Below are 25,725 nucleotides of genomic sequence, written 5' to 3' on the forward strand. Positions count from 1 at the left end.
ATATGGAGAGGATTGGGTTTGAAAAAAAGATGGACACACTGCTTGCACCACAAATAGTTATGAAGGAGGTGGTAACTGATGGTCATATTGAAATTGCTGCATTGATGAGTAAGTATCTACATTATAACAATATGGCAATTCCTGAAACTCTAATAGTTCAACCTGTTATAATCAATATTGTCAGACTTTCAATAATTCAACAACTTCATTTGCAGATTGATTACAATGTTATATAATTAATTGTGTTTACCCTTTAAAAGACAGTGAGGGAATATTTACAACATGCATTTGTTTATTAATTAAGCATTATTGCATTTTTTAGAAAGGGAAGAGAAATATAAGGAGGTCACACATCAGAATGATGTGTGGCATGGAGCAAAGAACATTGCAAGGAAAATCACTACTGTAAGTGTTGAAGATATCAACCAGCAATTAGTTAAAAAACTTTCTTTATTTAGAATTGATTTTATTCTTTAGGCTGCTAAATCTAAAGACAATGCAGATTTGACCTTGTGGGCACCATCAATAAGGAACCATTTTTGGTATTGTTCAAAAACATGTGCTAATGACTCAAAAAATCTCAAAGTAAGATTCACATTGAAGTACTACTGGTTTTTGCAGCAATACTTATCTAGTTCATGCAAACTGTACATACATGTGTTAATATGTAGTCACTTTATGTTGTATTTTTTATATTTTTTAATAGGATAAGTGGATTGGTATTTTACACCATGTTGTTGATGAGCATGAGTGGGTGTTGGAGGAAGGTGTAAATGGTGGAAAATGTGAACATGATCCTCTTAATGAAAGTGAGAGAAAGAAGCCATGGCTTAAGAAAGAGTCTTCTGCCCATAAAGCACTGGCAAGATCATTCTGGACACTCGCTTTTTAAACACTTTGGTGTATTATGTTAACTTCAGGTAACAAATGAGATTGGATATTTGAAAATTTCAGATAAGTTATATCATCTCAAAGTTTGAAATATTTTTTAGGCACACAGGATTTTTAGAGTCCTTTCATAATGTAATTTTGATGTATGCTCCAAAGCGCCATGCCTATTCGTAAGTATATGACATATTATTACAAAGGTAACAGCTAATAAAACTCCTATCATGATAAAACTCTTATAGAAACCAGCTTGCCTCCTTGGACTTTAACCACCACAGAGGCCGAGCACCAGCAACTACAGCTGATGGGAAAGAAAGGTACTGGTATTGAAATTTTTGCCTTAGTGTTCCCATCCTAAGTGTGAACAACTTTTCAGGTCCTGTGCATTCTTATAGTGTAATGGTACTCATATTGTATGGAATTGTAAAGTGTTTTTTTATTAGGTACGGTCGGAAGTTCAGTAAGCGTACACAACAGTGGTGCTGTGTTCGTGTTCTTGTACCAAAGAATTTAGTTACATTCCTGAACTGATGCAGGTTTTTATAAAGAGGATCACATCAGAAGGGAATGTAAACAAAAGACTTGGTATTCCAAGTGATGATCCTAGACAAATTGCACCCAATATTGCCCCTGTTCCTCCTCCATCAGTACAGACACTTGTCGACACACATAGAACAAGATTTTAATGGTTGTGTGTAAAATCAAGTTACTTTGGGTAGGTGGAGCTCATTAGCCATGGTAGGCAGTTCACCTAAGAGAAGGAAAACTCTAATTTCAAACCGAATTAAAATATTGCTACGTTCTGTCTAATACGATTTACTTCATCTTCTAATAACACTGGATCAATAACATATCATCCTTCCTGGATCTCTAGGAAGAACAGTTTGGAACTGATAGAGCTATAGCCCATAATCTAAAGAATCCAATATCAATGCTTTCTTTTTTATTTTCCAATTATATGTACACTGTTAACAAAGTTATATTTCTATTTCGCATTGATCGGCAATGTTGATAAGTTTATGGCTCTAAAGTAATGTATATAAATAGTCGGGTTTACAATTCAACCGCATAAAAGGATTTTGGGGAACTGCATGATTACGACAGCAATAAATGGGTAGGATTCAGTTTCATTTTTCTATTATATTTCAACCAAGTATTGAAGACTTGAAAAAAAACGTAACGATCGACATGCATGGTTGAACTGGAAAACTGACGCATTTTTTTCATATGAATATACGTCGGAAATATATATATGTAAAGATTTGCAGACTGAAGTTCACATGATCTGAAAAGCAAATTAAATAGCATGCACATATATACCACATCTCTTGCAAAAAAACTTGCGACGAAATTGCCATTATACAATGGTTTTCCATTATAAAAACGGTTACAACTTCACTAAATAGCGGTGTGCATGTGCAAGCATGCGTCTAGCTATCCTTTGAAGGGTAGCTGGTCTTGTCTTGGGAAGATGAGTGCCTGCCTGTTAGTATAAATTAATGAATAAAATCCCTTACGTGACACGTCGCGATGTTAGGTCCAGCTAGTTTAACTGTTACAAGTTGAATTGCGTGTTGGCTGTGAAGTTCGGATTAACATATGAAAATCCTTTGAAATCGTCCTGATTAATTGTCTCTAAAACGTCCTTTCCTGAAGGTGTAAGTGCTGCTTCTTCTCGTGTGAACTCTAACTCGAAATTTACTGGATCTAAGTATGTTTTCTATAAAAAAGACAATACAGCTTTAAAAATATAAAGTAGACCAGCGAAACCTTTTTTCATAGCCTCTTTAATGTTCTAACACGTTTTCAAACAGCATCACCTACCCCAACTTTTGGTTTGAAAGGCGGTTCAATTGCTCTTCTTTCTAATCTTCTCCAATCAATATCCTGAAAGAATACATGATCTCGTATAGCTCTCTCTCCTAATGAAGTACATCCCAATCTTTTACTTGGGTCCTTTGTCATAACTACAAACGAACAATATTAATAAGGATACATATATGACAAATAGGAAATAAATAAATGTTCTTCCGTCGGTTCTATTACTAACCCCTTTGAGAACAAGAATGGCCTCTCTAGAAAGCCATACGGGAAACAAGACCTCCTCATGAAGTATGCAGTAAAACAATTCATCCTCGTTGTCAGCTTCAAATGGGGGCTGACCTGCCATCATTTCATACATAAACCTCCAGAGCCCACCAATCAACAGAAAAAGAATATGGCACTTCTTGCAGGATCTACTGAACGCAACACAGTTAATGATTTCTGAAACAAAACTTACCACATTGTGTTAATCACCCTACAGTTACAGAAATTTTTTACAGGTAGAGAGACTTGGCTAGCTCCAAAAGAAATAAGATTTTGCATTTTTGCCTCACTGACTTTTCATTCAAAATAGCTTCACATGACCTCTCGGTATTAATCTAATTTTTCGACAAAGAACTACCATAGTACCATAAAAAACAAGATATGCCAAAACACAGTAAAAGCGAGGTAAATGTACTCCAACAGAAAGTTTATAGCATATCTGAAGGCTTTTGAAACTGTGAAGAAGAGGGGAGGTTCTATTGAAACTATTGAAATATTTAAAAATTCTGAAGTTACATTAAAAATCAGTTCTGTTTTATCCAATCAAATTTGTTGAAGGGATAAAAATCCGTGTTCCAAAGCGCCTCCTCGGCACTTCACGCTTAAGATACGAACTCTGGCTCAATTAAAGCGTTTGGACGAATTTTGAGCAAAATTTAAAAATCATACATTGGCAGATTTCAATTCTTTTTGTATCCCTTACCTATGGCAAAAATATTAAAATGCGCTAAAATTCTCATGACTTGAGAATCTTTAAATGAAAACAAAACTTTTACACGTGTATACAAGACTTTTGGCTTCGAGGGGTAAATCTTGAATACCCTTAGGGCTATGACATAAGTTCTATATAGTGCTAATAATAAGTACGATATATGTACCTCAGGTGCAATATAGTCCGGTGTGCCACAGAATGTGCTGGTTGTTGTATTCAAAGACATTTCCAGCTTACACATCCCGAAGTCTGCTAACTTTATGTGCCCATCTCTGTCTAGTAACACGTTGTCTAGTTTAAGATCTCTGTTGAGAAGAATAAATTAATTGTTGACTGATTATGAACGTTTCGTATGTGGAGGTCCCATCAGCATCCATTATTTTAAAATGCAGTAGCTAATTACCGATAGATGATTCCCTTCTCGTGTAAATATTGTAGGGCTGAAACACATTCTGCAGCATAAAACCTAAAATTAAGGAACCATTTATACAAATGTGTAAAAGCAGAAAACGTTCCCTGACCCTATTTCTATTATATTTTCTTTAACCATATTGTCCATTACCTCGCACGGGGCTCGTCAAATTTTCTTGATTTCTGTATTTGAAACATGAGATCTCCACCATTAACGTATTCCATTACAAAAAATAATCGTTCCTTTAAGATAATGAAATATTGGATGTAACAAACTATTTACGGATAAATTGACATATGGTCGTTTCATTTCGACACAAACTAAACTAACCGGTGTTTGAAAACATGAATGAAGAGACGTTAAAAAAGGATGATAAGCTGCCAATGCTAAAACTGTCTTTTCAATCATAGTGCACTCAGCATCATCATCTTCCATTATTACTTGTTTCTTTAAAACTTTAATTGCATATAGCTCTGTTGTTCCTTTTCGTTCAGCCAACATCACCTGGAAAAATTGTAAACATAACCAGAATAATGGTGGTAGTTTGTCCACATTATTTTAGAATATAGAATATTTATTTCCATGTTTACATTCAAAATTAAGAAGTAGTCTATATTCTGGATATATTTGCAAAATTTATATTTAGGGTAGTGTATGGCTGAAAAATACATGCAACTACGGAATAAACTACGTGCATTCCCATAGACAACACAAGATGTAAACCACACTTTATAATGTTGCAGCGATAATTTACTAATGATTTTAATTTTGTTATTGGAGTAAATTGTATTTCTACCTTGCCATATGTGCCTTTTCCCAATACTTTCAGAAGGTCAAAATCTTTAAGAGAGTAACTAGATACTCCATTCATCTGCCGTTTTACTGGTTTCTTCTTAAATCCAGTATGCTGAACATTACTGTCTAGACTGGACGGAGTTTTGGGGGGGCTCTCTTGAGATGAATTTGTTTGGTGGAGCAGAGGTGTGCTGTCCGATATGGAAAGCTAAAGGTAAAAAATTCAGTAATTATTAAAAGGACATCAGGCTATTTTTAAAGCTACAAATTCTCCTGCAGATTGAAATTCTCAACCTACTTTCTTCTGTGTGTTTTTAATACCATGGGCATTCTGTCCAATAACTGCTAGCATCTCAGCAATTTCCTTAGTTTTTACCCCACAATTATTTCCAACATTCATTTGGCATCTTTTGTGAACATTCATTCCACATGCTATAGAAGAAATATGCAAAATGTTTTGAACAATTAAAAATATTCACTACCCTTAGCCAGAATGGGTTACTCATGAAAGAACAGTATCTATCTACAACATTCTTAGTCATGTCTGCCACCTGTTTTGTCACATAGAATCTGTTGTTAATCACAAACCTTGACATTGAACACCCTGTCGGTATAGACCATACAACATTGAACCACAGTGGTTACAAAATGTTGGTCTTCGATAAGTGTGCACATGAAATCTGTGCGGCACATTAATTGTAAACCTTGACCCACCAATCTAAATCCAATGAAATGAAAGTACTATACATATCATTGGTGTGACACATATATAAGAACTGAGAATAAGTAAGGTAAGAGCCTTTTGGAGGTACATAATTTTATCTTTCATTATAGATCCATAGTTTATTTATCTTCCAAAATGTTTGAAAACATTTTATTCTTTAATACAAATCTTACCAATTCAGAAGCTTCATCTTTATGTCCAGGACATGCTGTAACCACAGATTCATGGCATCTCTTGTGGACTACCTTTGTACAAACTGTTAAAAAAAAAAATTTCTACTTTCTAGTCCAGTCTTTCTAGTCCAACTCTGAAATGTAACAAAATATTGACCTTGACACTGGTAGCCTTGTTTTCCAATCACCCCCCTAAAAATGGAAAGATAAAAACACAACCAATCACTATCATATTATATATATGAAAAGTGAATAAAGTGGGATCTAATTGTCTTAGTAGTAAGAGAACAAAGAATTTATAGTTGAAAAACTGGTTGAGAATGTGACAAGAGACAAATTTAACTCACAGTAAACAAATAACATTGCCAATAAGAATGCAGCATAGCAATTGTACTACACTATGTTATTATACAAATTGCTGCACAATCATGAAAGAAGCAACAACAAAAAATTGCATCTTGGTTTACTTCACCCTAGGTGGTAAAAATGCCTCCTTGGAGTGTTTCTTTCAACAGTTAAACACACAAGCTGATTGGTTGAAAATTAAAAGGAACTGGGCTCCCAAGTGAAATAACATAATTAGTTTAAGTTGAAGCTGGCTGAGGCTAAATGAGGTAGATGACATGTATTAGGTTGGGTTGTGACTACCGTACCAAGATTAGAATCAGGATTAAGAAAGAATAAGAACTACAGGAAAAATTGTCAACTATGTTTAGACTCATGAGCAGACTGAGTATAGACTCGAACACAATGCTATGGTGATATAGATGATTATAGGTCTTTTATCACCCAACCTTCATTGCTTGATATATACCTAAACATTGCTTTTAACATACTTCTATTTAGTAAGGCATTCAAATTGTCTTTGATAGGACTTTTAGTCTTTTACATGTAATTGCCAAAAATAATACAAGTCTCATTGTCACTTGGGACAAATATTTTACATTACGTACTTAGCTGTCAATTCAGTGTTTATTTTAAGACATTAACAGAGAAAACATAAACAAAACAAATTCTCAGCACTCAATTCTAACTGGAACTTGCAAAATTTATAACAAACGACCATGCTGGTGTACAGAACACGGAAATAATGGGATAAATCCTTGGGTACATCCAAAATCATCAAAAATGTCGGGCGAAAATAATGTAAGGAGTTGAATAAAGATTAAATCGCCAAGCAAAATGCAGGAAAAGCAAAATAAAAATTTGGACTTTATAGATTTATTTTGTGTGGACAACGTGTTTCGTGTCTCGGATTAAGTATCGGGTATATTACGTGGGCAACATTTCTCGTTTTGCATATGTGTAGTATTGAATAAAAACAAAAACGCGCATATTGTGCGATTGTTTTGTCTCAAATTATCCTTCTTTACAACATATATATAAATTGCGACAATATTTAAAAAATAAGCTAGGAATTTAGAATTCTCCAAGAGTATAAAATATGTTTTACTTGAGGTATCGGTAGCTATAAGCTAGGTAAATAATGCAGTGAATTATCCTCAAAATATCTAAGAGAAGACATTATAACAATGTTTAAAAACATGCAATCTTAGTTAATTCTGAAGCCTCTCAAAACTTACCAAATAAATTCATTACAATGAGCGCAAAACGTAGGCTGATACAAAAATGTTGCCATAAATTTATGTCCATTTATTTGATGAATTCTTCGCCTCATCGCCCCCCTTCGTCCACGGGCTTTCAATGCACCTTCTTTCATTTTAAATTTCGGTCTTTTATCTAAAATTTTAAGCATTGAAATACTTTTTACTAAACGGAAGACAATGTTGCATTCATCAAGAAACAAACTAACCAGGAAACAAACTCAGTCAAAAATACACGACAATAAAATAAATAAGGTTAACCTTATTTTAATGGAGGAAAATTCACAGGTTGAGCAGAAATTTTTGAATAGTTTAACATATTTGCAATTGGACTTCCGAAACAATAACATTAAAATTAAAATTACCTGTGCCAGTGGACTCTTTAAGTTCAATCTTAACTTTTACTCTTCCAGACGGCTCAAGTTTGATCTAGTGAAAATATTATATATTGCCGTTGTAAAGTGATACTACTTTTAGCAGCAACAGAAATCAATATGTTTTTCTTACCCACAAATAGTCCTTGGATGTTTCGTTTATAAGTTGTTCGAAAGGCACTGTGACATTCGCAACAAATGGATCAGGTGGAAGAATAGCTTTATGAAACACTGTCAAGCCTATATCTCTCCATAATCTATGAATTTCTCAAATGCTTCTTCCCAACGTGGAGCAGAAGTCTTTCCTCTGGCTTGTGTTTGCGCCAGAAATATTTCGTCGACATATATCGATACATAAGGATCGAGGTTAGTTAATTTCACCCCATGATGATGTAAACTCGTTGGTTTCAAATCGGTTGCTTCAGATATCACCAATTTTAGAGTACCACTAAAACCGATCATGCCTTACTCATACGCCAGCCCTCACAACATCGGCAAGCTGGATAAAAAACAATAGTTTCAATATGAATAATCTGTTTTATTTCCTTCGACTTCTAAATGTTGATTTGAGATTCGAAGTCACGACAACTTACTTACGGTCCAGCATGCATCGCGGGAGGACACGAAGGGAAAAACAGCTCACTGGGGAAAAACTACGCTCCCCCCTGGTGATCAATAAACCATCCCGAAATTACTAAACTAAATGTATATCTTTATCTTTGGTAAATAATAGTTTTGGTAACCGCTCTTCCTAGCACTACATTGGCCTGTATCATACAACTGCCAACTGTACTGTCGTTTATGCTGAACTGGTTATATCATTAGACTAAATAAATATAATAAAACCTGAGTGTAACCATGGATAGTTAAAAGACTATTTTCCATGGTGTAACCATCACATAAATCGTTTGAAAATGTATTGAATGTAGTCACTCTATGATAGATTCCATCACAAACTTTTAATAAAACTGCAATAAGGACTTCAATAGATAGACCAGGCTTGTGTTGTTTAGCAACAGCAAGCGGTAAGTATTTACACTGGAGATAGAAAAACTGGCCATTTTTACACTAGCTAGAGTCCACTCCAGAGTCCAGTGGACTGCCACAGAATATCAGAACAATAGACCTTTTTCTTAATGACATCAAACGCGGAAAGTATGATGTTACACATTGGTTGGTTCCAATCAAATTTCATATAACATCAGACTTTCCACGTTTGACGTCATTATAAGAAAGGTCTATTAAGTTCCATTCACATTGTCAAAATTTAAAAGATCCAATTGAACTCTGAAGTATGGAATGTAGTCTGTTATTAATAAAGATTGGTTTTGCAACCTCTGCAAGATTACTTTGAGGTATTGAAATGCTATTATCAGGGTGATTGTGCAATTGACCCCAATTGCCAAGATAAAGTTATATGCTTATTTCAATATCTCAAAGTCATCTGGCCTTCATTGAATCTTGACTAACTGGGACAATTTAAACAGCCCCTTAGAATGAAACCCATAGCTCTGTCATATCTAGTAATTTCTCTTGCATCCCAAATTGCAACTGCTTCTGGTAATCATTCATTATTTTCCTGTAGTGTCTTTTTAATAAACTTAAGAAATTTACAATGATAACAGGTAGAGAACACAGGATGACAGGCTATCTATCTTTTCAAGGTAAGAAAAAAATCTGTCACAGTCGTGTCACGTTGTCCAATGTAATAGCTCCTTCACTTGCCAGTGCTAGCTCGCGGGTTTCTTAAAACAAGAATCACCGAGTCGCCTCGTAAAAACATTTTTGCAATATATCTATCTTTATTAACGGGCTTTCCTTTTTTCTTTCCTTTGCCTGCTTTTGGCGTTTCTGTCCAAACTTCTTTGACATTTTCCAAAACCATGTTACAATGTCGATCAAAAGCTTTCACGCGTGCAAGTAGCTTCCTATTATTCCGACAATTGATTAAAATTTGGGCATTATCCTTTACGGATTGTGTAAGAATAGACAGTGGACCAGTGGCAAACTCCTCTTGTTCTCGTTGAGCAAGCTCTTCAGGTGTCATATCTGACTTGGGCTTAGAAGCTCTTGATAAAAAAATAATAAACAATTGATCACCATCTCCTTCATAACAAAAAATACTGCCTTTTTATGTTACAGGAAGGATTGAATTTTCGTCTTTTAAGCTACTTACAGCGAAGTCATGACTGATTGTAAGGAATAAGAAAGATTTAAAATGACAATTTTTCTTGTTTTTTAGACGTTGCACGACGTTCGTTCCAGCTTCGAAGTTCGAATTCCAAAATTTGAATCCGTAATACACACGCCGATCAATAGCGTTCTCAGTACTTGGTGTTATTTCAGTGAATTATGTGAGTGTTTCGCACATGCGTACTAGCACAGTATTACCCTACGTTTATGGTTTGATTGTTAAAAGTAAAATAACTGGTATTCAACATAAAAAATTGCAGTAAAGATTACATAAAAAATCATGTCTTTAGCTGATGAATTACTAGCAGACTTGGAGGAAATTGGTGAAGATGCAAATAATGACATTATTGACAATGACACCATTGAAGAAGCAATGGAGACAAATGATACTTTGGATATGAAATCAGTGAAACACATTGCAAAACTAAGAGATGGGAAACAGCTTGTTGATGTACTTGAAAGAATTAAGGAGTATTCACAGAAACCAAGAGGCCAAATGTTTGGTCCTATTGAAACTGATCCTGAATACCAACTTATCGTAGAAGCAAATAATCTCACAGTGGAAATTGATAATGAAATTGGTGTTATACATAAATACACCAGAGACCAATATGCAAAACGATTTCCTGAGCTTGAATCTCTTGTTCCCAGTGCACTAGATTATATTAAAACTGTACAATTACTGGATAACGAGCTAGAGGTTGCAAATGTGGACCTTACTGAAATTTTACCTCCTGCAACAAAGATGTTGTTAGTGTAACAGCATCAACAACCCAAGGTGAACATTTAGAACATGATGAGCTGGAACGTGTTATGGAAGCTTGTCAAATGGCGCTAGATCTTGTTGATGCTAAAGCAAAGATCTTTGAATATGTTGAGTCACAGATGTCATTCATTGCCCCAAATACTTCCTGGATCGTTGGAGCAACAGCTGCAGCAAAACTAATGGGAAGTGCTGGAGGTTTAACTGGATTGTCAAAAATGCCAGCATGTAATGTCATGTTGTTAGGTGCACAAAAGAAAACATTGACTGGTTTCTCAAGTGCAGCTATCCTACCTCACACAGGCCACATCTACCATTGTGATTTAGTACAGGTATATAACAGAGAGTTTTAACAAATGTGCTAAAATTTCATTTTTTTAATTTTCATTTGTCAACCCTTAGAGTTTACCACCAGATTTCCGAAAGAAAGGTGCTCGCTTGGTAGCAGCAAAATGCACATTGGCTGCTCGAGTTGACAGTTTTCATGAAAGTGTTGATGGAAGTATGGGTCGAGGATTGTTTGAAGATATTGAACAAAAGTTCGAAAAATGGCAGGAACCACCCCCTTTGAAAGAAGCCAAGCCTCTGCCAAGACCTGATGAGGCACCGAAGAAAAAGCGTGGTGGACGACGTGTAAGGAAAATGAAAGAGAAGTCGGCAGTAACAGAGTTACGTCGACAAGCCAATCGTGTTCAGTTTGGCAAGATTGAGGAAGATATGTTTCAAACTGATATTGGTTTCTCAGTTGGTACTCAAGCAAAAGGTTCTGGTAAAGTACGAGCCGCTGCAGTGGATAAGAAAACACAAGTTTCTGTGTCTAAGAGATTGCAGGTAATTTATCAAATAGTTACTAATGCAACTATCAAAAGTTAATTTTTAACCATGACTCTGAAACTGTACTGCAATAATTTTTTTTCAGCGAAACCTTCAACAAGGTCAAGCTACATATGGCGGCAAATCAACTGTCCGTGGTCAAACATCCGGCACGGCATCAAGCGTTGCATTCACTCCCCTCCAGGGTCTTGAAATTGTCAACCCTCATGCAGCTGAGAAACGAGTAGCTGATGCCAATGCTAGGTATTTTTCAAGCACATCTGGATTCCTGCATGCTAAGAAGAAAACTGATGGTAAATAGCGGATTATAAAAATTGTTCCACAAGACCAGAGGAACTGATTATAAGCAACAATTATTAAGTTATAATATCCATATGTACAGTATGTTGAAGAGGACTGGGTATTTTCAGGCAGACATATTGTTAACTAAACTTTACCGAGGACAGATGTGATATAAACTGTAAAAGAAATACATTTATTTACCCTTTTATTCCTATTTTTTCTAGTTGAAACCTACAGTAATACCTATGTTATTTTATATTGAAATAAACATGATTTTAATAAGTAATTTTTTGATTGTCAGCAAAGATGAATTGATAAAATGATTATACTTGTGACCCACATAAATTAATAGGTCAGGTAATCATCTAAGATTGTCGCCCATGAACGAACTCTAATATGTCTAATAATTTACAGTGAATATTGATGATGCTCCTTGTGTTTTTCTTTTAAACCTAATCATTGGATTGTATACTCCATCTCAAAGGCAAAAGATCTTTAAATTGGTAAGTAATTATTGTATACTATGTTTTCTCATGAAACGCTCATGAATGCGGTTTCATTAAGTATCGTAACCATAATGCATGCTAAGGTATTCACTGCTATTGCAAACAATTATTAGTGAACACAAGAACACAAAGAGCTAATATGGATAATGAAATCCCCCATGAGCACATCTGATACTTTTGCGACCTAATCATTTTATAAAAAGCAGTCTTAAGTAACGATATCATTGTAATATTACATTAGACCATGACATTGACAAAGGAGCACGTATAGTGAGAGACATTCCTACCATTTCAATCATATTTCTTTACTGCGTTAGAACATTTAAAAGTAGACAGCGCTTATTCAACATCGATTATACATTTTACGATAAATGCTGGTGTGATATTAGAATAAAATTCTTATCAGAGACTTATCTAGGAATGCTTTAATCTGTCATTTACGAGACCAAAGACGGTTTAAGGTATGATTCGGGTGTGTTCACTGTTTCTTTTATTCAAATGTCGCAATTATTATCAACTACCATACGTATCTAATTATACGCTTTACCTGGTTGGACATACGAACTTCAGTTATTGGAGTGGTCCCCCCACCGAGTCCGACCAAATAAGACTTAAAGTTTATTTTAATCGCCTTAGTCTGGTATTACTATTGAAAGTTGCGTGATTCAAAGTTGTAAGTCAATTGACGAAAATCAGCTCAAGGTAACTCGCTTTTTATTATTACAATTTGCGCCGTTTCATTTGTGGTATTGTGTGTGTAGTCTTTATCTTCCATACCATCTCTATCTACGGTCATTTATTCAGGATTTATCATTCTATACACATAACCAGTATTCTTATTACAATATTTACTGGTGTGTACAGTGTAGTGTAGAATACCAGTAATTAAAAAAGTGGTGATTCAGGTATATGTATATATTGTATCACCACTAATACTTATCAGTGGTGACTGAACTGTAATTCCGGTTCAGGTATTCATCTTCAGAACTGACTGAACCTCCAATGACTGAATGACATGTTTTAAGTGCATTCATGAATCATTGTAACTGTGAAGCAATATGACTATCATTTAATGCACGATTGATGCAGCGTGAAATATTTGGTATGTCTCGGCGTTTACATGTGTTCATAAGAAACATCCAGTAAAAACTATTTGTTTATTCAGATCTGTAATGGCAAGTACCGAGGAAGCAAATGTAATGGCGAAGAATATCTTCGAAAAGGTGGTGGTTGATAAAAAACAAGATGATATACAGAAAATTGTGGAAACTGTGGTACAAACATGGGAGTTAGTGAACAAAGATCCTCTTAAACATGGCAAGGTTTTTTACAGAAGGTACAGCTAAAGAAATATTTCTTTTAGAGCGCGAGAGTGTGGTGAGTGGGGTGAATTATAAAAAAAGACGAGTATATCGGTTGAGTGAGGTTCTCTGTTTACAATATAGTCTGGGTTATAGATAACTATATACTCATAATTTCGAGTGGAATTGTACACACTTCAAATTCAAGCCGGGATAAGTTGACGGTCCACCGGCAAGAATCAAACCTACGCTTTTGCGATGCTGGTGCAATGCTCTTGCCACCGAGCTACAGAGGTAGCTGACAAGAGCACGCGTTGTTAAACTTTCTCATTCACTTTTAGACTTTTCACTACCCATCCAGAGGTCATAAGTTTGTTTTCATTTTCCTCTGAAGTAAGAAGCCAGATGGACGATAGCTCAGGGTTAAAAAATCAAGCTTATTTACTTATGTCAATGATTGACTATGCTGTTAGTGAGCTGGGTAATCTTCCAGAACTCACTCCAAAATTGAAAGTTCTTGGTGCAAGACATTTCCTTGATTACGAAGTTAAACCCGAGCACTTCAAGGTACCAGGTTAATTGACAGAATTATTAAGTTATAGAGTTTCGTCAGTTCAACGACGATAATGTCAGCTAATTCTCTCCGTGGCTTATGGTTTGATAACATTTTTCAGCCTGTTGGCGAGTGCTTACTTTGGACATTAAAAGTTGGTTTGGGAGAATTATTTACAACGGAAGTTGAGAGAGCGTGGACTGTTATATACACAATGCTTGCTGACGTCATGATTGAAGGAGGAAAGACTGTGATGGACGGTGGATCGATTAGTGTAAACTGATCATATTACTGTATCAAACTACTTATATCACATCCTTTCATCTAATCAAGCGATTATTCACATGCCCGGTTACTCTGTTTGGTAATATTAAACGAGTATTGCAAAAATTCCAAATATTAATCACAATTATCATGCATATGTGATTTTTTTATCGTATTCAAATTGTACAGTATATACCATGCAGCAAAGTTCGATGCATCACAGTCCTGTCAGTCCACACGCATAGACCACACGTATATCAGTTATTTTTATGTGATAAATCATAATTCTGATGATAGTAATGAGAGGGTTGTGAACTGAAACATCTGCAATGCAGAACTGATTCATATAAAAATATTTTGTTTTTAAAGCGTTTTATCAACTCGCTGGGTAATAGCTACTATCTATATACTCTATAGTATGTAGTTTATAGATAAGACGCAGGAACACTTGGTTAAAAATGATCAAACTTGGTGCATTTGCAGCATTTTTGCATCATCTGCTTAAAAAATCACCCCGTGTTGTTTTGTTATTCCGCGGCATTCTTTCAAGAATTATAATTTCATTTTCCGGTCCTAATTTAATTTTCACCAAATTCAGTTTACAATATCAAGCAATTTATACAATAATGAAATTACGTTTTTCTCAAATTTGACAACTGAACAAAATGCCGAAGAGAAATTGTTTTAACATATGCATGATTACAATACATAGACTACAGTTGTATTAGTATGAATTGCGATCATTGCGGTATGAACGTTCTTATACATGCATGTTCAGTTACAATGAAATTAATAGGATTATCGCGCCAATGGCAATGTTGATATTATGCAGACGTAAAAAAGAGGTCAGGCGTTTAATAAAGTTTTGTAAATTGAAGTGTTGAAAATCCAAAGAATTCAGCGACAGAAATGAAAGTTTAGTTTTGGATTTTCAGAGACGAGCGTGTAAGTCTTTATCTAATTTACTCTTTTGAAAATATTAAAAAAAACATTGGAATGACGCAATTTGACAGAAAAATGTTAGGTAACTCATCTCGAATTGTGAACATGTCGTTCAGTTGTTGAGTTTTTAGTTCCAGTTTCTCGACTGCATGTGTTGTCAGTTTTACTGTTGTTTGAAATTGTGAAGTACGGCTTCAGATTCTATATCAAATTGGTTTTGCAGCGTTCTTATATCTTAGAAGTGTTATAGCTATACATGCATGCATCATTATATTTATATGACAATTAATAGACAAAACGAACTTTCTAAAAAACATAAATTAGATTTTGCAGTTTATATCTTTAAAGTTACAGATACAAAAGTAAACACAACATTTGAGGTTTGATGTTGTAATGGATAGTACTGAACGAGTACTGAACAGTCGAAGCGAATGGTAATACACCTCGTTTGGAAGTTTTGTTGGAATTGTAATTAAATACCCCATACATGCAGCTAGGGACGAACAAAAAAGTGGGAGATAAAGGTATATGTTCAGAATAAAATGAGAGGTATACTCCCTCTTTTTGAGACACGCTACATGCTTGGTGATAATTGTCTGGTATTATTCTTGGCTCTCGAACATTCTGGCACAGTATCTTGTATAGCTTTAACAAAATCTCACATTCCACAAATATATATACGAATTAAAACTGAACCGCGGGGTGTTATTGTCTTGTTTTAAACTTGTCTTACTTTATTTGGAGCAGAGACTCTTCGATATAATTTCGTTATGGTATAATGAAAAACATGCAGGTTATACTTGGAAGTATATATCTCATGCAGTATACAGCTGATTTATAAGGTACCTCCCCTGATCGATAGCAAGCGCCTATATCCGACACATCTTTCATGTTATGAACAATCGGTTCCTTTTGCGCGAAATTGTTTGAAGAATTGTTTCACTCGTACAATAAATAAGAACTGCATGACTTGACCATGCATCCCAACAGACGCGCGCGGTGGTTAGTTAAGTATATATAAATTATAAATGGTTTCTATGGTTTTCTGTCGACACCTTTAATGAATTTATTTCTAAAATTCTCAGTCATAACAATGTCAATGCTGCATGCGAAGAAGGAAATTTTATCTTAATACAAAGTGGATTGTGTATTGATATTATAAGGTAATTATTGTTTTATCATCATTAGCAAGCGATCGATAATTTAATGGAAATTATAAGTCAGAGAACGTCAGATGTCAGAGATAAACCTTTTTAGTCATTTCTTGCATCACCATATATCATCATTTAAAAAAAGACTGTTTTTGAGGCTCGCGGTGATATATCTGTTCTAAAAAATCCGAGATACCTGTGTTTTTCATTCGAATATAGTTTATACGCGAAGTGGTAACGCATGCACATATTCGTTGTGATGGTAAGCTATGGTGATAATGCCTGGATATATACAATATACTGGATGTATACGATGTTAATATATTTAAACAAAGAAACGTTTCAAATAAACACCGTTATTAGTAATGTGTTGACGAATGAGTATATACAAGATCTACCCTGAGGTAAAACTTCTTCTAACGAAAATAAGGAAGTTGTAAAAGGAATATTTCTTAGTCCATACCCATTATGGTTAAAAATTTTTTGGTTGTTTAGGGCATTACTCGTATTAGGCGGGCAACTACAGCACGTTACTTCATCATCTCAATGGCGTGTAAACAGCAATCTAGTGTCCCCAGACTAGACGGTTTACCAACTGAAATATCTGAGGAAAAAGCAGACGAGAACTCGTTGTCTCAACAGGTTGAAAAAGTTGTCAGAACGTGGGCCTTGGTGAAGAAAGATATGGTTGGTAATGGAATTGTCTTCTATGAGAGGTAAGATTATTTCACCATTTACCATTGAACGACTCCAAGACTATGCATGGTCTCCTGGTTGTCCGACAACTTAACTTGCAGAATTTCAACGGCATTTCCCGCAGCTTCGACCAGCTAAAGTAACGACCTGCTGTTTCCTTGACAAGTTTCGCTGATATTATGATAGTTTCTCAGATGATTCTACTTCGCGAACCAGTTTCTGTCACGGTGCGATAATTTTAGCTGCAGTCGCCCAAAATTATTAGTGCAGGCAAAAGTTCTCGTGTGCCCGAGACTTAACATTTATAATCATTCCACATAATCCAAATTATCATTGATCCATTTTCTTCTCCGATTGTCAAACACTTTGTAATACGACAGGAATAAACCAGTTAAAAACTCATCAGCGATGTCATTGTTGTGGGTCATTGATTTAATGGCGAAAGAATGCGACTGTTTATGATGAGAGCGTGTTCCAATATGACAGCGTGTTCATTTTGAGAGAGGAAGTGCAAAGACTAAGTCAACAATGTACATTTAGATTGTTTAGTGAAAATCCAGAGTTGAAAAGTTTGTTTTCATTTACATCAAACAAGAACAACACTGAGATGACATGCGATGATCCAGGTTTGAAACGTCAAGCGAAAATGCTCATGTCAATGATTGATTTCGCCATTCGTCGACTTGGAAATCTGCCAGAACTCATTCCAAAACTGAAAAATTTGGGCAAGAGACATTTTATTAAATATAATGTGAAACCAGAACACTTTCAGGTGGGTATACTATGAACAAATGCTGTTCAGGGGGCAAGGAGAATCAACACTCTTTATTTATTTTAACGAATAGGCTGTTGGCTCCGCCTTACTCTGGACACTGAAAAAAGAAATTGGTGGTGAAATATTCACATCCGACGTTGAAGCTGCTTGGTTTGCTATTTATAGCATACTTGCTGACGTCATGATTGAGGGTGGCAAAGAAGGTCTTGCTGAAAACAAGTGACGAGCTATAAAACACGTTGCCATGGTTCAGTACTTTATTAAATAAACTCCATATGAATCTGTAATAATAACGTCCGCTGAAGGCTTATATTGGGCCAGGAATAATGGAAACGAGGCTAGTGAATCCCAGAATGCAGCAATGGAGTTGGAAAAAGAAGAAATTTCACTGACTGCAAAGCGGAATTAGGATTGCCACCAGATGTTTGACTCCCATATGAGTTGTCAATCTAAATGTATTTTTGTATAGAGCACTCTTCTGGTTTCAAACAGATATCAGCTCATATTCAGCAGCAACGGGGTGTAGCGTGCATATTTTATAGCAGAAACGTAACAATTGTAAATAGTTTTGAAGAAGTAAATAACAAAATTATCTGCAGTGATAAATTATCTCTGTAACAAAGTATACTAATCACGCTGATGGATCTTGCTGTGTGAACACCTGAACTGAATAAATTCAAACACAGTCCCAAATTCGTCAAAAAAATTGCCGACTCTGGTACAACAGACTGATTTTTAACCAATTCTTCCTAATCTAGGGGACGTAGTTTTCCATAAAACCTATGGACACTGGACACACCTAATTAACCTAGTTATCCTCCATTTTTGCGAGCAATTTTCCCAGGGGGGGGGAAAGTTTCTTTCCGGTTAAATATTGATATGCAAATTTTAAACAAATCATTGAATACGAAATGTGAAATATTTTATAATTTATCATTAAAGAATAGTCGAAAGTTACTGTAAAATTTGTACTTCCAATATGTCAGACCTTGATACCCTTATGGAAATGGGATTTCCCAAGAACAGAGCGTAAGTTGTTAATATTTGTTAAAAACACGATATTTCTTAATTTTCTTTTCATATTAAATCTGCCATTAATATAAAATGATGATTTTTAAACATGTATATTTTAGTGAGAAAGCTTTGGCTGTTACAAGGCATCAGGGTGTGCAATCTGCTATGGACTGGTAGGAAATATATTCAAAATTTGCTTTTATCTTTTTCATTTGCTGGCACATGCACTGTCACTCTCCTGTGGAGTGTGGACCACAAGGGGTAATAGTGACATGTCATAGTGGTCAGTAAGTGACATGGTGCAGGAGTAATTATAATGAACAATCATAACATTACATATGTCATATATGTGAGCAAGATCCAGGCAAATTAAACTCCCATAATCCCAGTTTATTTTTTCTAAAGTTAAACAAACTTTCTAGGTTATTTGCACATGCTGATGATTCAGATATTGATGAACCACTGAAACCTGACCAAGGACATACACTTGGAGCCGAAACTAAAACTCCTGGTATATTTATCAACACACCATAGGAACAAGGCACAAATAGTCATAGGTTTTGAGGCTGAAGTAGCAAGCTGCACAGCTCTAAGCTATTTGCAGAGGCAAATCATGTTCTGTATCCCAATGCAATGACAATCCCTAAAGACATAACATTCATGATGGGCAAATATAATCTGTAATTATTAAATATAATTTTGAAAACAGATGAAAATCATGAACAAGAAACAAATGGTGGTGCAGTGGAACTAACTAATGAACAATCTGCTTCAGCTCAAGCCCAGTCCTTAAAATGTGAAGAGTAAGTCGATCTTTTTCATAATTTACAATACTTAACAATTATTGCAGGTATAATTTCTTAGCTCTGAATCGTAACTTTATTATTAGGTGTGGAAAGTTGTTAAAAACTGAAGCCCAAGTGCAGGTATAAATATTTCACATGAAATTCATGATTTTAGGTATGTCATATTTATCACATTAATATTAGCTGGCAAAAAACCCAAAAATTTCTTCCTTAATTTCTTTTAAGCAAAATGGAAAACTGCTGGTGTAATACTATGTATAGACTTGAATGCTGATATATATTGCCATAGTAACATGTTGCAAAGGTGTGTTTTGATCATTACTTTAGATGCATGCTGCTCGAACTGGTCATCAGAATTTTGCTGAATCAACAGAAGAAATAAGACCATTGACTGAGGAAGAGAAAAAGGCCCAGTTAGTAAAGTATGTATGATAGGAACATTAATATATTTTATGTAATGTACTAAATAAATTAATTCACCAAATGCCATTTTGGTTTTGATTAGGTTACAGGAAAAGATTGTTGAAAAACGTCAAGAACGACAAGAGAAAGAGAAACAGGTCCTGCAATGTTTTGGTGCATTCAAAAGTTAGATCCAGTTAAATAGGGAACAAAATAGCTCAATGGAATTGATGATTATAGTTGATTTGAAAGAAACAGCATCAAACTTATTTCTAGGAGAATGTTGAACGCGAGAAAATCAGGCGAAAAACTGGCAAAGAAATGACAAACTTCAAGCAAAAGTAAAAAATTAGACATGTACCAGTGATTTTATCTTTTAAAAATATGTAATTCCATCCATTCTCGTTTGAAATTAGATTTGAGATGCAAGAAGCTCAAAAGATTGCAGAACAGAGAAGACGTGAAAAGTTGGAGGAGAAGAAACTGAGGTATTTACCTTTATGTTATTGCCTTTAAAAAATTGAGAAATTTATTAACAATTTATATTTCTGAAAGAGATAACTGTAATAATATTTGGATTTTTTTTATTATGACATTTTATAACATGTTTTACTAGACAAAAACTGAAACAACAGATTGCTCAGGATCGTGCTGAGAAAGCTTCACAGGTGACAAACTCCATAGGTGCATGATTTCAGTCAACAAACACTTGCTTTAGATAACTTATTCATTCATATTTCAGTCTCCTTCAACTGGTAAACCCACAAGTCATGTAACTACATCATCAGTACAGCCAGGGGATCAACAATCTGCCACCAAAGAATACACTACATGCAGGCTGCAGGTTTCTGTTATCTATTTTTTCACTACTACACATAGCTTAATATTTATCTTGATCTGATACCCTCGAATTTCCTTTTTATTGTATAATATGAAGCCCAATAATCTCATTTCACCTGACAGACCCCTTGGTAAAACCAATCGTGATAAAGATTTTCATGTTTATGCAATATTTTCCTGCAGTTCCGCCTAACAAATGGTACAGCAATCACAGGGACATTCAAGCCAACAGACCTGCTATCAAGTATTGTGTCTTTTGTGGAGTCTAACAGAACAGATGGTTCTTTGCCATTTACTTTATCAACTATGTTTCCAAAGAAGACTTTTAATGAAATGGATATGAACAAGTCTTTAAAGGAATGCAACTTAGTTCCATCGGCGGTGTTAATTTTACAAAGACAATGAGCAAGAAGTACTTTACTTTGTGTTATGTGAAATTATTGTGATAATATGTCAAGGCTCCTTAGTGTGTAGTTCTGTATAACACTACTTAAGACTTCTACTTCAGAAGTTTTCTTATCATATCTTATCTCCCTTGCAAGTCGCAAGTCATATTTCATGTTTGAGAAAGCCACCATATTGAGCACCCTAATCCAAAAATGGACTTTTTTCCAGATGGAAAAAATTGCATTTTTGGCCATGATGAGGCTAAAGCTAGTAGTGTAAAGTCTGTAAGTAGTGAACAAACGTGAATCAGTTCACTATGCTTCTAAATGAATAACTAGAGAGAACAGACTTTACCTCACCTATGAATCTAACCATCTTAGTACAGTATGTACAAGAGGGGAAGATGATTTTTTAAATATGAGTAAAGGTACATAGTGAATGTCATACCGGTTTCACATTCCAGCTGGAAGGGTTTTTGAAGAGATTCAGTAGCCATATTTTTCATTCAATTTCGTCTTACCATCACCAACTTGATCTATAATTAAAGTAGATGGGCTGTTGATTTCATCTATAAATTAAAGTATGTTGAGAAAATATGCATCTTGCGGAGTTGAACCGACCTTCAGGTGGTGTCCAGCTCGTGAAGTATGGATCACTCGCGTCTTCAGTTGCCACAGAATAACGATTCACCTTTTAAAAACCAAGAGTGAAAACATCACAAAACTAGTATATAACTAACGGAACCAGTGTTCATAATAGCCAGGAATAGTTCAGAATTAAAACCACCCAACACGGCAAATCAAGGGACTTGTTGAGGGAAAGTCGTGACGAGATTTCGTTATTACAAGGTGATAGTCGATATTGACTAGCGAGCTTTCTTTTTATCAAGTAGGGTCTCTTTATATTAAACCATAGATTTAATCATAAAAAATACAAAAACAATCACCGTTGAGGTATTTTTAGGTATATCAATTCTTTTTCTATCTTTACTAGAGTCTTGTTCAATTTTAACCTCGCATTCCGAGTGAATCAACGTCGACTTTGATTTCTGATTTTCTTCTCCGTCTTTTCTTTGCGTGGTGACTTTTGTCCTTGCTTTAGCAGGTCTTACTGTAGTCGTAGGCACCGCAAAACCACTGGATGATTTTGATTTTAGAACGGTCTTTTCAGCGGAAATGTTTGCATCTAAACTATGGTTGTCAGTACTTGAATTTTCCTGTCTTAATGTGAGCTCGTGTTTTTCGGAGTTCTTAGGCTCTGCGATTTCTTTCATTGCATAATCTAAATAGTTGATGTACAAAACATATTCACTGCATTGCCCCCAAAAATGTTTCATACAGGACGGTACAACACAATACCGTACATGAACAACAACATACATTATAACGCTGTTGCAAAACTTGCAACATGAATCATGATGCATATTCAATCATGTGCAGTGCAAAACATAGTCATAGAACAAAATCAAGAATTGCATCAAATGAAGATAGCTAGGTTTAAAATTTTATCAGTCTAACCTGGTACTTTATTTCCTGGTGTTTTTGTGGGAGGACTAACATTAGACACAATGGGTGAAGGTTGTGCTGAGCTGTTAAAAAGTGGATACAATTATTATTAGAAAGCCAGCCAGATAGCATTTCAAAGGGAAAACAATGAAAATCTACACAATTTGTAAAACCACATGTAAAACTTGTTGAGGTAAACGAAAGCTCACCTTTGCAGTGAAGAAAGATCTGTTGGTTTTGCCAGAGTAAGAAGTTTGTTTAGTCTCTCTTCATCCTAAAATACAAGTGAGTTGACAGACAATCAAGCAGAAGTGAAGAACTAAATGCATGGTAAAGTCAAGGTTAAAATGAGAAAGTGTAATTTCAAACTTTACTTCAATGTCATTGTTGGACACAAGCTGTCATTATTACCTTCTTTAATTCTACTATCTTTCTCTTCAACTTGATTTTAGTCTGTCGGTCCATTCTTTGAGACATAGTGTCCATGAAATCATCCAAACTATCACTATTGTTTGCTTCATCTAAAGCTGTAAGCAAGAACAGGCATTTAACAGGCATTTTGCTTCACATCTTCACTATCCTCATGTAAACACACCTTCTGCATTCTGTATTCTTTCAACAAATGTCTTTACTTCTTTTTGAACTTTTTCAAGTTTGCACAACTGGAAAAATTAAGAAAATATATATCTAAGATATTGTGTAAAAAGAATGAAAGAACAAGAAATTGAATGTACATATACATTTATAACTTACCAAGGAGTCATAGGTCTCAACTTCTGACTTGTCTTTCCCTGCCTTGCGCATTCTCTTTAATCTTTTTTGCTCAACTAAATTTAAAGTTAAATATATCAGTAGCTATTAAAGCTGTTAGCTATTAGACCCAGATCATAAGAGCAACCAGAATGAAATAAAGATTTACTTGTTCCAGTTCTGTCAAGAAAATTGTCTTCATCACTTTCATAGAAATCATCCTCTTCTAAATTTCTCTCCCTTTTCTTCCGGCTTTCTGCAACAAAGAATGAAAATACTGAAATCAAATAACACGAGAACAGCTAGCACATGATGCCGGTCATTATGTCATATTTGGCTTAATTACCATGTGATGATTGTCTCAACAATCCATAAGCATCCAGCATCTTGCATGCTTCATTTGCACATTCCTTTACTGCATCTTTTTTTCGACCTGTCACAGAAGCTTCAGCAAAGACAGCAGATCCATTAGGACCATCCACAGGTAACCTTAAGAGTAAATATAAATAACAATAACACATTTGCAAATACTGCAATAAAAATCTTAAAAATCATGAATGTTGAAATTACCTTACTCTACAATGATAAACACGTGCATGACCTGGTCCTGTTTCATCAACCTGGTAGTCCAGTTCAAGACCTTTTATAAAAAATGAAATACAAGCAAGTTGAAATATAATTTTAAAGGAAGATTTAAAAAAAAACAATATTGGTCCATGCATTCATAGTTGATTTTCTTTTCAACTTCTAACTTGTTTACTCACAGACTGAATTAGAATTTCTCCCTTAATTTAGTCTGCGTCTTTACCTTCTCTCTCATAATATCCTCTTAGTGTCTTTTTCGGATCTTTAAACTCGACACCTGAATACAACTCTTGAAATTTCTCCGAGTCAATTTGCTCTTCTTCAGCATCTTCACCTGAAGGTGAAGTACAATAAACAAAGATATTAAATAAATCTTTTACTAATAATTACATTATTGAGCTTAAGAGCCTTAATTTTCTTAATTGTGGCCAATCATAAAAGTCCAAACTATTTCTGAAGAGTATTACCATGAATTACAAGACTTCATGTGGCCACCTAATAGCACAACTACATATTATAATTGTCCAGGAAGGTCAACAGATAAATTAAACATAATTACCAAATCCCCAATCAATGCCTTCACTTTTTTCACTGTCACTTGCAACTTTTTTCAAACTGTCATATTCTTCATCTGTAAATATTTGACCCACTTTTGCTTTATTCTCTGCTATTTTTGATGGCTGTAAATTTACCTCTTCATCATCATCTCTGGGTCCCTTCATGTGATAGTTAGTATATTTATATATCATATTGTCTAATTGAGCTTCTATATATGACACTATAGACTTTACTGTTGCAAAGTACAAACCTGGACGACAAATAGTCTGGAACTTCCACCAAACTTAATAACATATCCCACTTTTAGTCGATAATAAGTACATTGTTTTATTTTACTCTTGTTAACAACTGTTCCATGAGTACTACCAAGGTCGTAGAGGTAAAATCCACTTAAAGAGGGATCCCCATCTGTGTTTCCTCTGTATTGAACCAATGCATGGTATCTTGATATAGATGGATGCTCTAAGACAACATCACATAATGGTAACCGTCCAAAAACATGATAAGCTTTGTCATTTAAGTTTATAGTCGAAACAATACAGCCGTTTTTTAATACTTCTAAGTTGTAATTTTCGTCTTTTGGGGGAATAGCACTCCACCACGGTGCTTTATATTTAAGTTCAGGAATATTCTCCTTTTTCTCTACCACAACTGGTTCGTTTGGCTTGGTGTCCTTTTGAATAACACTAGGAATTTTAAATGCATCATTGTCTACAGGGTTAACAACTTCTGGCTCGCTAACTTTTTTACAAGTTTCTGACTTCGTTAAATCAACATTTTCCTGATTTTCCGCCATCTTGAGTTTGACGGAGTGTAGAGCAGTGGAGTCTGAGGCTTAGAGCGAGTAA

The 25,725-nt window shown here is 35.0% G+C and overlaps 5 protein-coding genes and 2 long non-coding RNA genes across 14 annotated transcripts; 3 read left to right on the plus strand and 4 right to left on the minus strand.

The window, feature by feature from the left end:
- The first annotated feature begins 864 nt into the window (after window positions 1-864).
- LOC114542519 lies at window positions 865-1,371 on the plus strand. Its single transcript, XR_003689671.1, has 3 exons — window positions 865-920; window positions 993-1,205; window positions 1,332-1,371. It is a non-coding gene; the product is annotated as an uncharacterized LOC114542519 (long non-coding RNA).
- Window positions 1,372-1,375: 4 nt separating this feature from the next.
- Window positions 1,376-2,846, minus strand: LOC114542518. Its single transcript, XR_003689670.1, has 3 exons — window positions 2,713-2,846; window positions 2,406-2,608; window positions 1,376-1,639 (listed from the first exon to the last, which is right to left on the minus strand). It is a non-coding gene; the product is annotated as an uncharacterized LOC114542518 (long non-coding RNA).
- Window positions 2,847-2,849: 3 nt separating this feature from the next.
- On the minus strand, window positions 2,850-9,481 carry LOC114542531 (calcium-independent protein kinase C-like). The gene is given in 16 exon segments (XM_028562054.1): window positions 2,850-2,855; window positions 2,939-3,071; window positions 3,073-3,125; window positions 3,855-3,993; window positions 4,092-4,154; window positions 4,251-4,342; window positions 4,431-4,604; window positions 4,897-5,103; window positions 5,194-5,327; window positions 5,484-5,613; window positions 5,793-5,875; window positions 5,950-5,984; window positions 7,376-7,532; window positions 7,762-7,825; window positions 7,904-8,016; window positions 8,019-9,481. Coding segments are annotated over 16 exon segments (1,797 nt in total). The 5' UTR covers window positions 8,233-9,481.
- Window positions 9,482-9,487: 6 nt separating this feature from the next.
- Window positions 9,488-9,817, minus strand: LOC114542532 (small nuclear ribonucleoprotein Sm D2-like). Its single transcript, XM_028562055.1, has one exon. The coding sequence runs from the start codon at window positions 9,815-9,817 to the stop codon at window positions 9,488-9,490; it is 330 nt and encodes a 109-aa protein (XP_028417856.1).
- On the minus strand, window positions 9,753-25,673 carry LOC114542514 (kanadaptin-like). 2 transcript variants are annotated; one of them, XM_028562037.1, is made up of 15 exons: window positions 25,128-25,673; window positions 24,879-25,035; window positions 24,543-24,653; window positions 24,305-24,374; window positions 24,081-24,223; window positions 23,904-23,990; window positions 23,738-23,811; window positions 23,580-23,646; window positions 23,396-23,511; window positions 23,194-23,258; window positions 22,997-23,067; window positions 22,492-22,760; window positions 22,100-22,169; window positions 21,927-22,014; window positions 9,753-9,839 (listed from the first exon to the last, which is right to left on the minus strand). In XM_028562037.1, exons 1-14 carry the CDS (start codon window positions 25,671-25,673, stop codon window positions 21,965-21,967), a joined length of 1,896 nt encoding a protein of 631 aa, XP_028417838.1. In that variant the 3' UTR covers window positions 9,753-9,839; window positions 21,927-21,964. The 2 variants fall into 2 exon arrangements, with proteins under 2 accessions (XP_028417838.1, XP_028417837.1); XM_028562036.1 differs by having other exon boundaries at window positions 22,426-22,760.
- Window positions 9,974-11,921, plus strand: LOC114542515 (U4/U6 small nuclear ribonucleoprotein Prp31-like). Its single transcript, XM_028562038.1, is given in 4 exon segments — window positions 9,974-10,709; window positions 10,712-11,058; window positions 11,129-11,557; window positions 11,646-11,921. Coding segments are annotated over 4 exon segments (1,458 nt in total). The 5' UTR covers window positions 9,974-10,243; the 3' UTR covers window positions 11,862-11,921.
- LOC114542517 (UBX domain-containing protein 1-like) lies at window positions 11,947-21,890 on the plus strand. Of its 7 annotated transcripts, none has more exons than XM_028562044.1 (21): window positions 11,947-12,345; window positions 12,755-12,809; window positions 12,985-13,050; window positions 13,514-13,684; window positions 13,991-14,216; window positions 14,324-15,411; window positions 16,494-16,571; window positions 17,055-17,275; window positions 17,796-18,027; window positions 18,101-19,059; window positions 19,164-19,217; window positions 19,467-19,555; window positions 19,754-19,847; window positions 19,934-19,970; window positions 20,178-20,272; window positions 20,356-20,410; window positions 20,529-20,593; window positions 20,669-20,740; window positions 20,869-20,920; window positions 20,995-21,096; window positions 21,276-21,890. In XM_028562044.1, exons 10-21 carry the CDS (start codon window positions 19,010-19,012, stop codon window positions 21,495-21,497), a joined length of 987 nt encoding a protein of 328 aa, XP_028417845.1. In that variant the 5' UTR covers window positions 11,947-12,345; window positions 12,755-12,809; window positions 12,985-13,050; window positions 13,514-13,684; window positions 13,991-14,216; window positions 14,324-15,411; window positions 16,494-16,571; window positions 17,055-17,275; window positions 17,796-18,027; window positions 18,101-19,009; the 3' UTR covers window positions 21,498-21,890. The 7 variants fall into 7 exon arrangements, with proteins under 7 accessions (XP_028417845.1, XP_028417844.1, XP_028417842.1 ...); XM_028562043.1 differs by having other exon boundaries at window positions 12,767-12,809; XM_028562041.1 differs by having other exon boundaries at window positions 11,947-12,809.
- Window positions 25,674-25,725: the final 52 nt, after the last annotated feature.

This window comes from Dendronephthya gigantea, unplaced genomic scaffold, assembly GCF_004324835.1.
Source record: "Dendronephthya gigantea isolate DGI-Jeju-01 unplaced genomic scaffold, DenGig_1.0 000359F, whole genome shotgun sequence".
In the NCBI taxonomy this organism is placed as follows: domain Eukaryota; kingdom Metazoa; phylum Cnidaria; class Anthozoa; order Malacalcyonacea; family Nephtheidae; genus Dendronephthya; species Dendronephthya gigantea.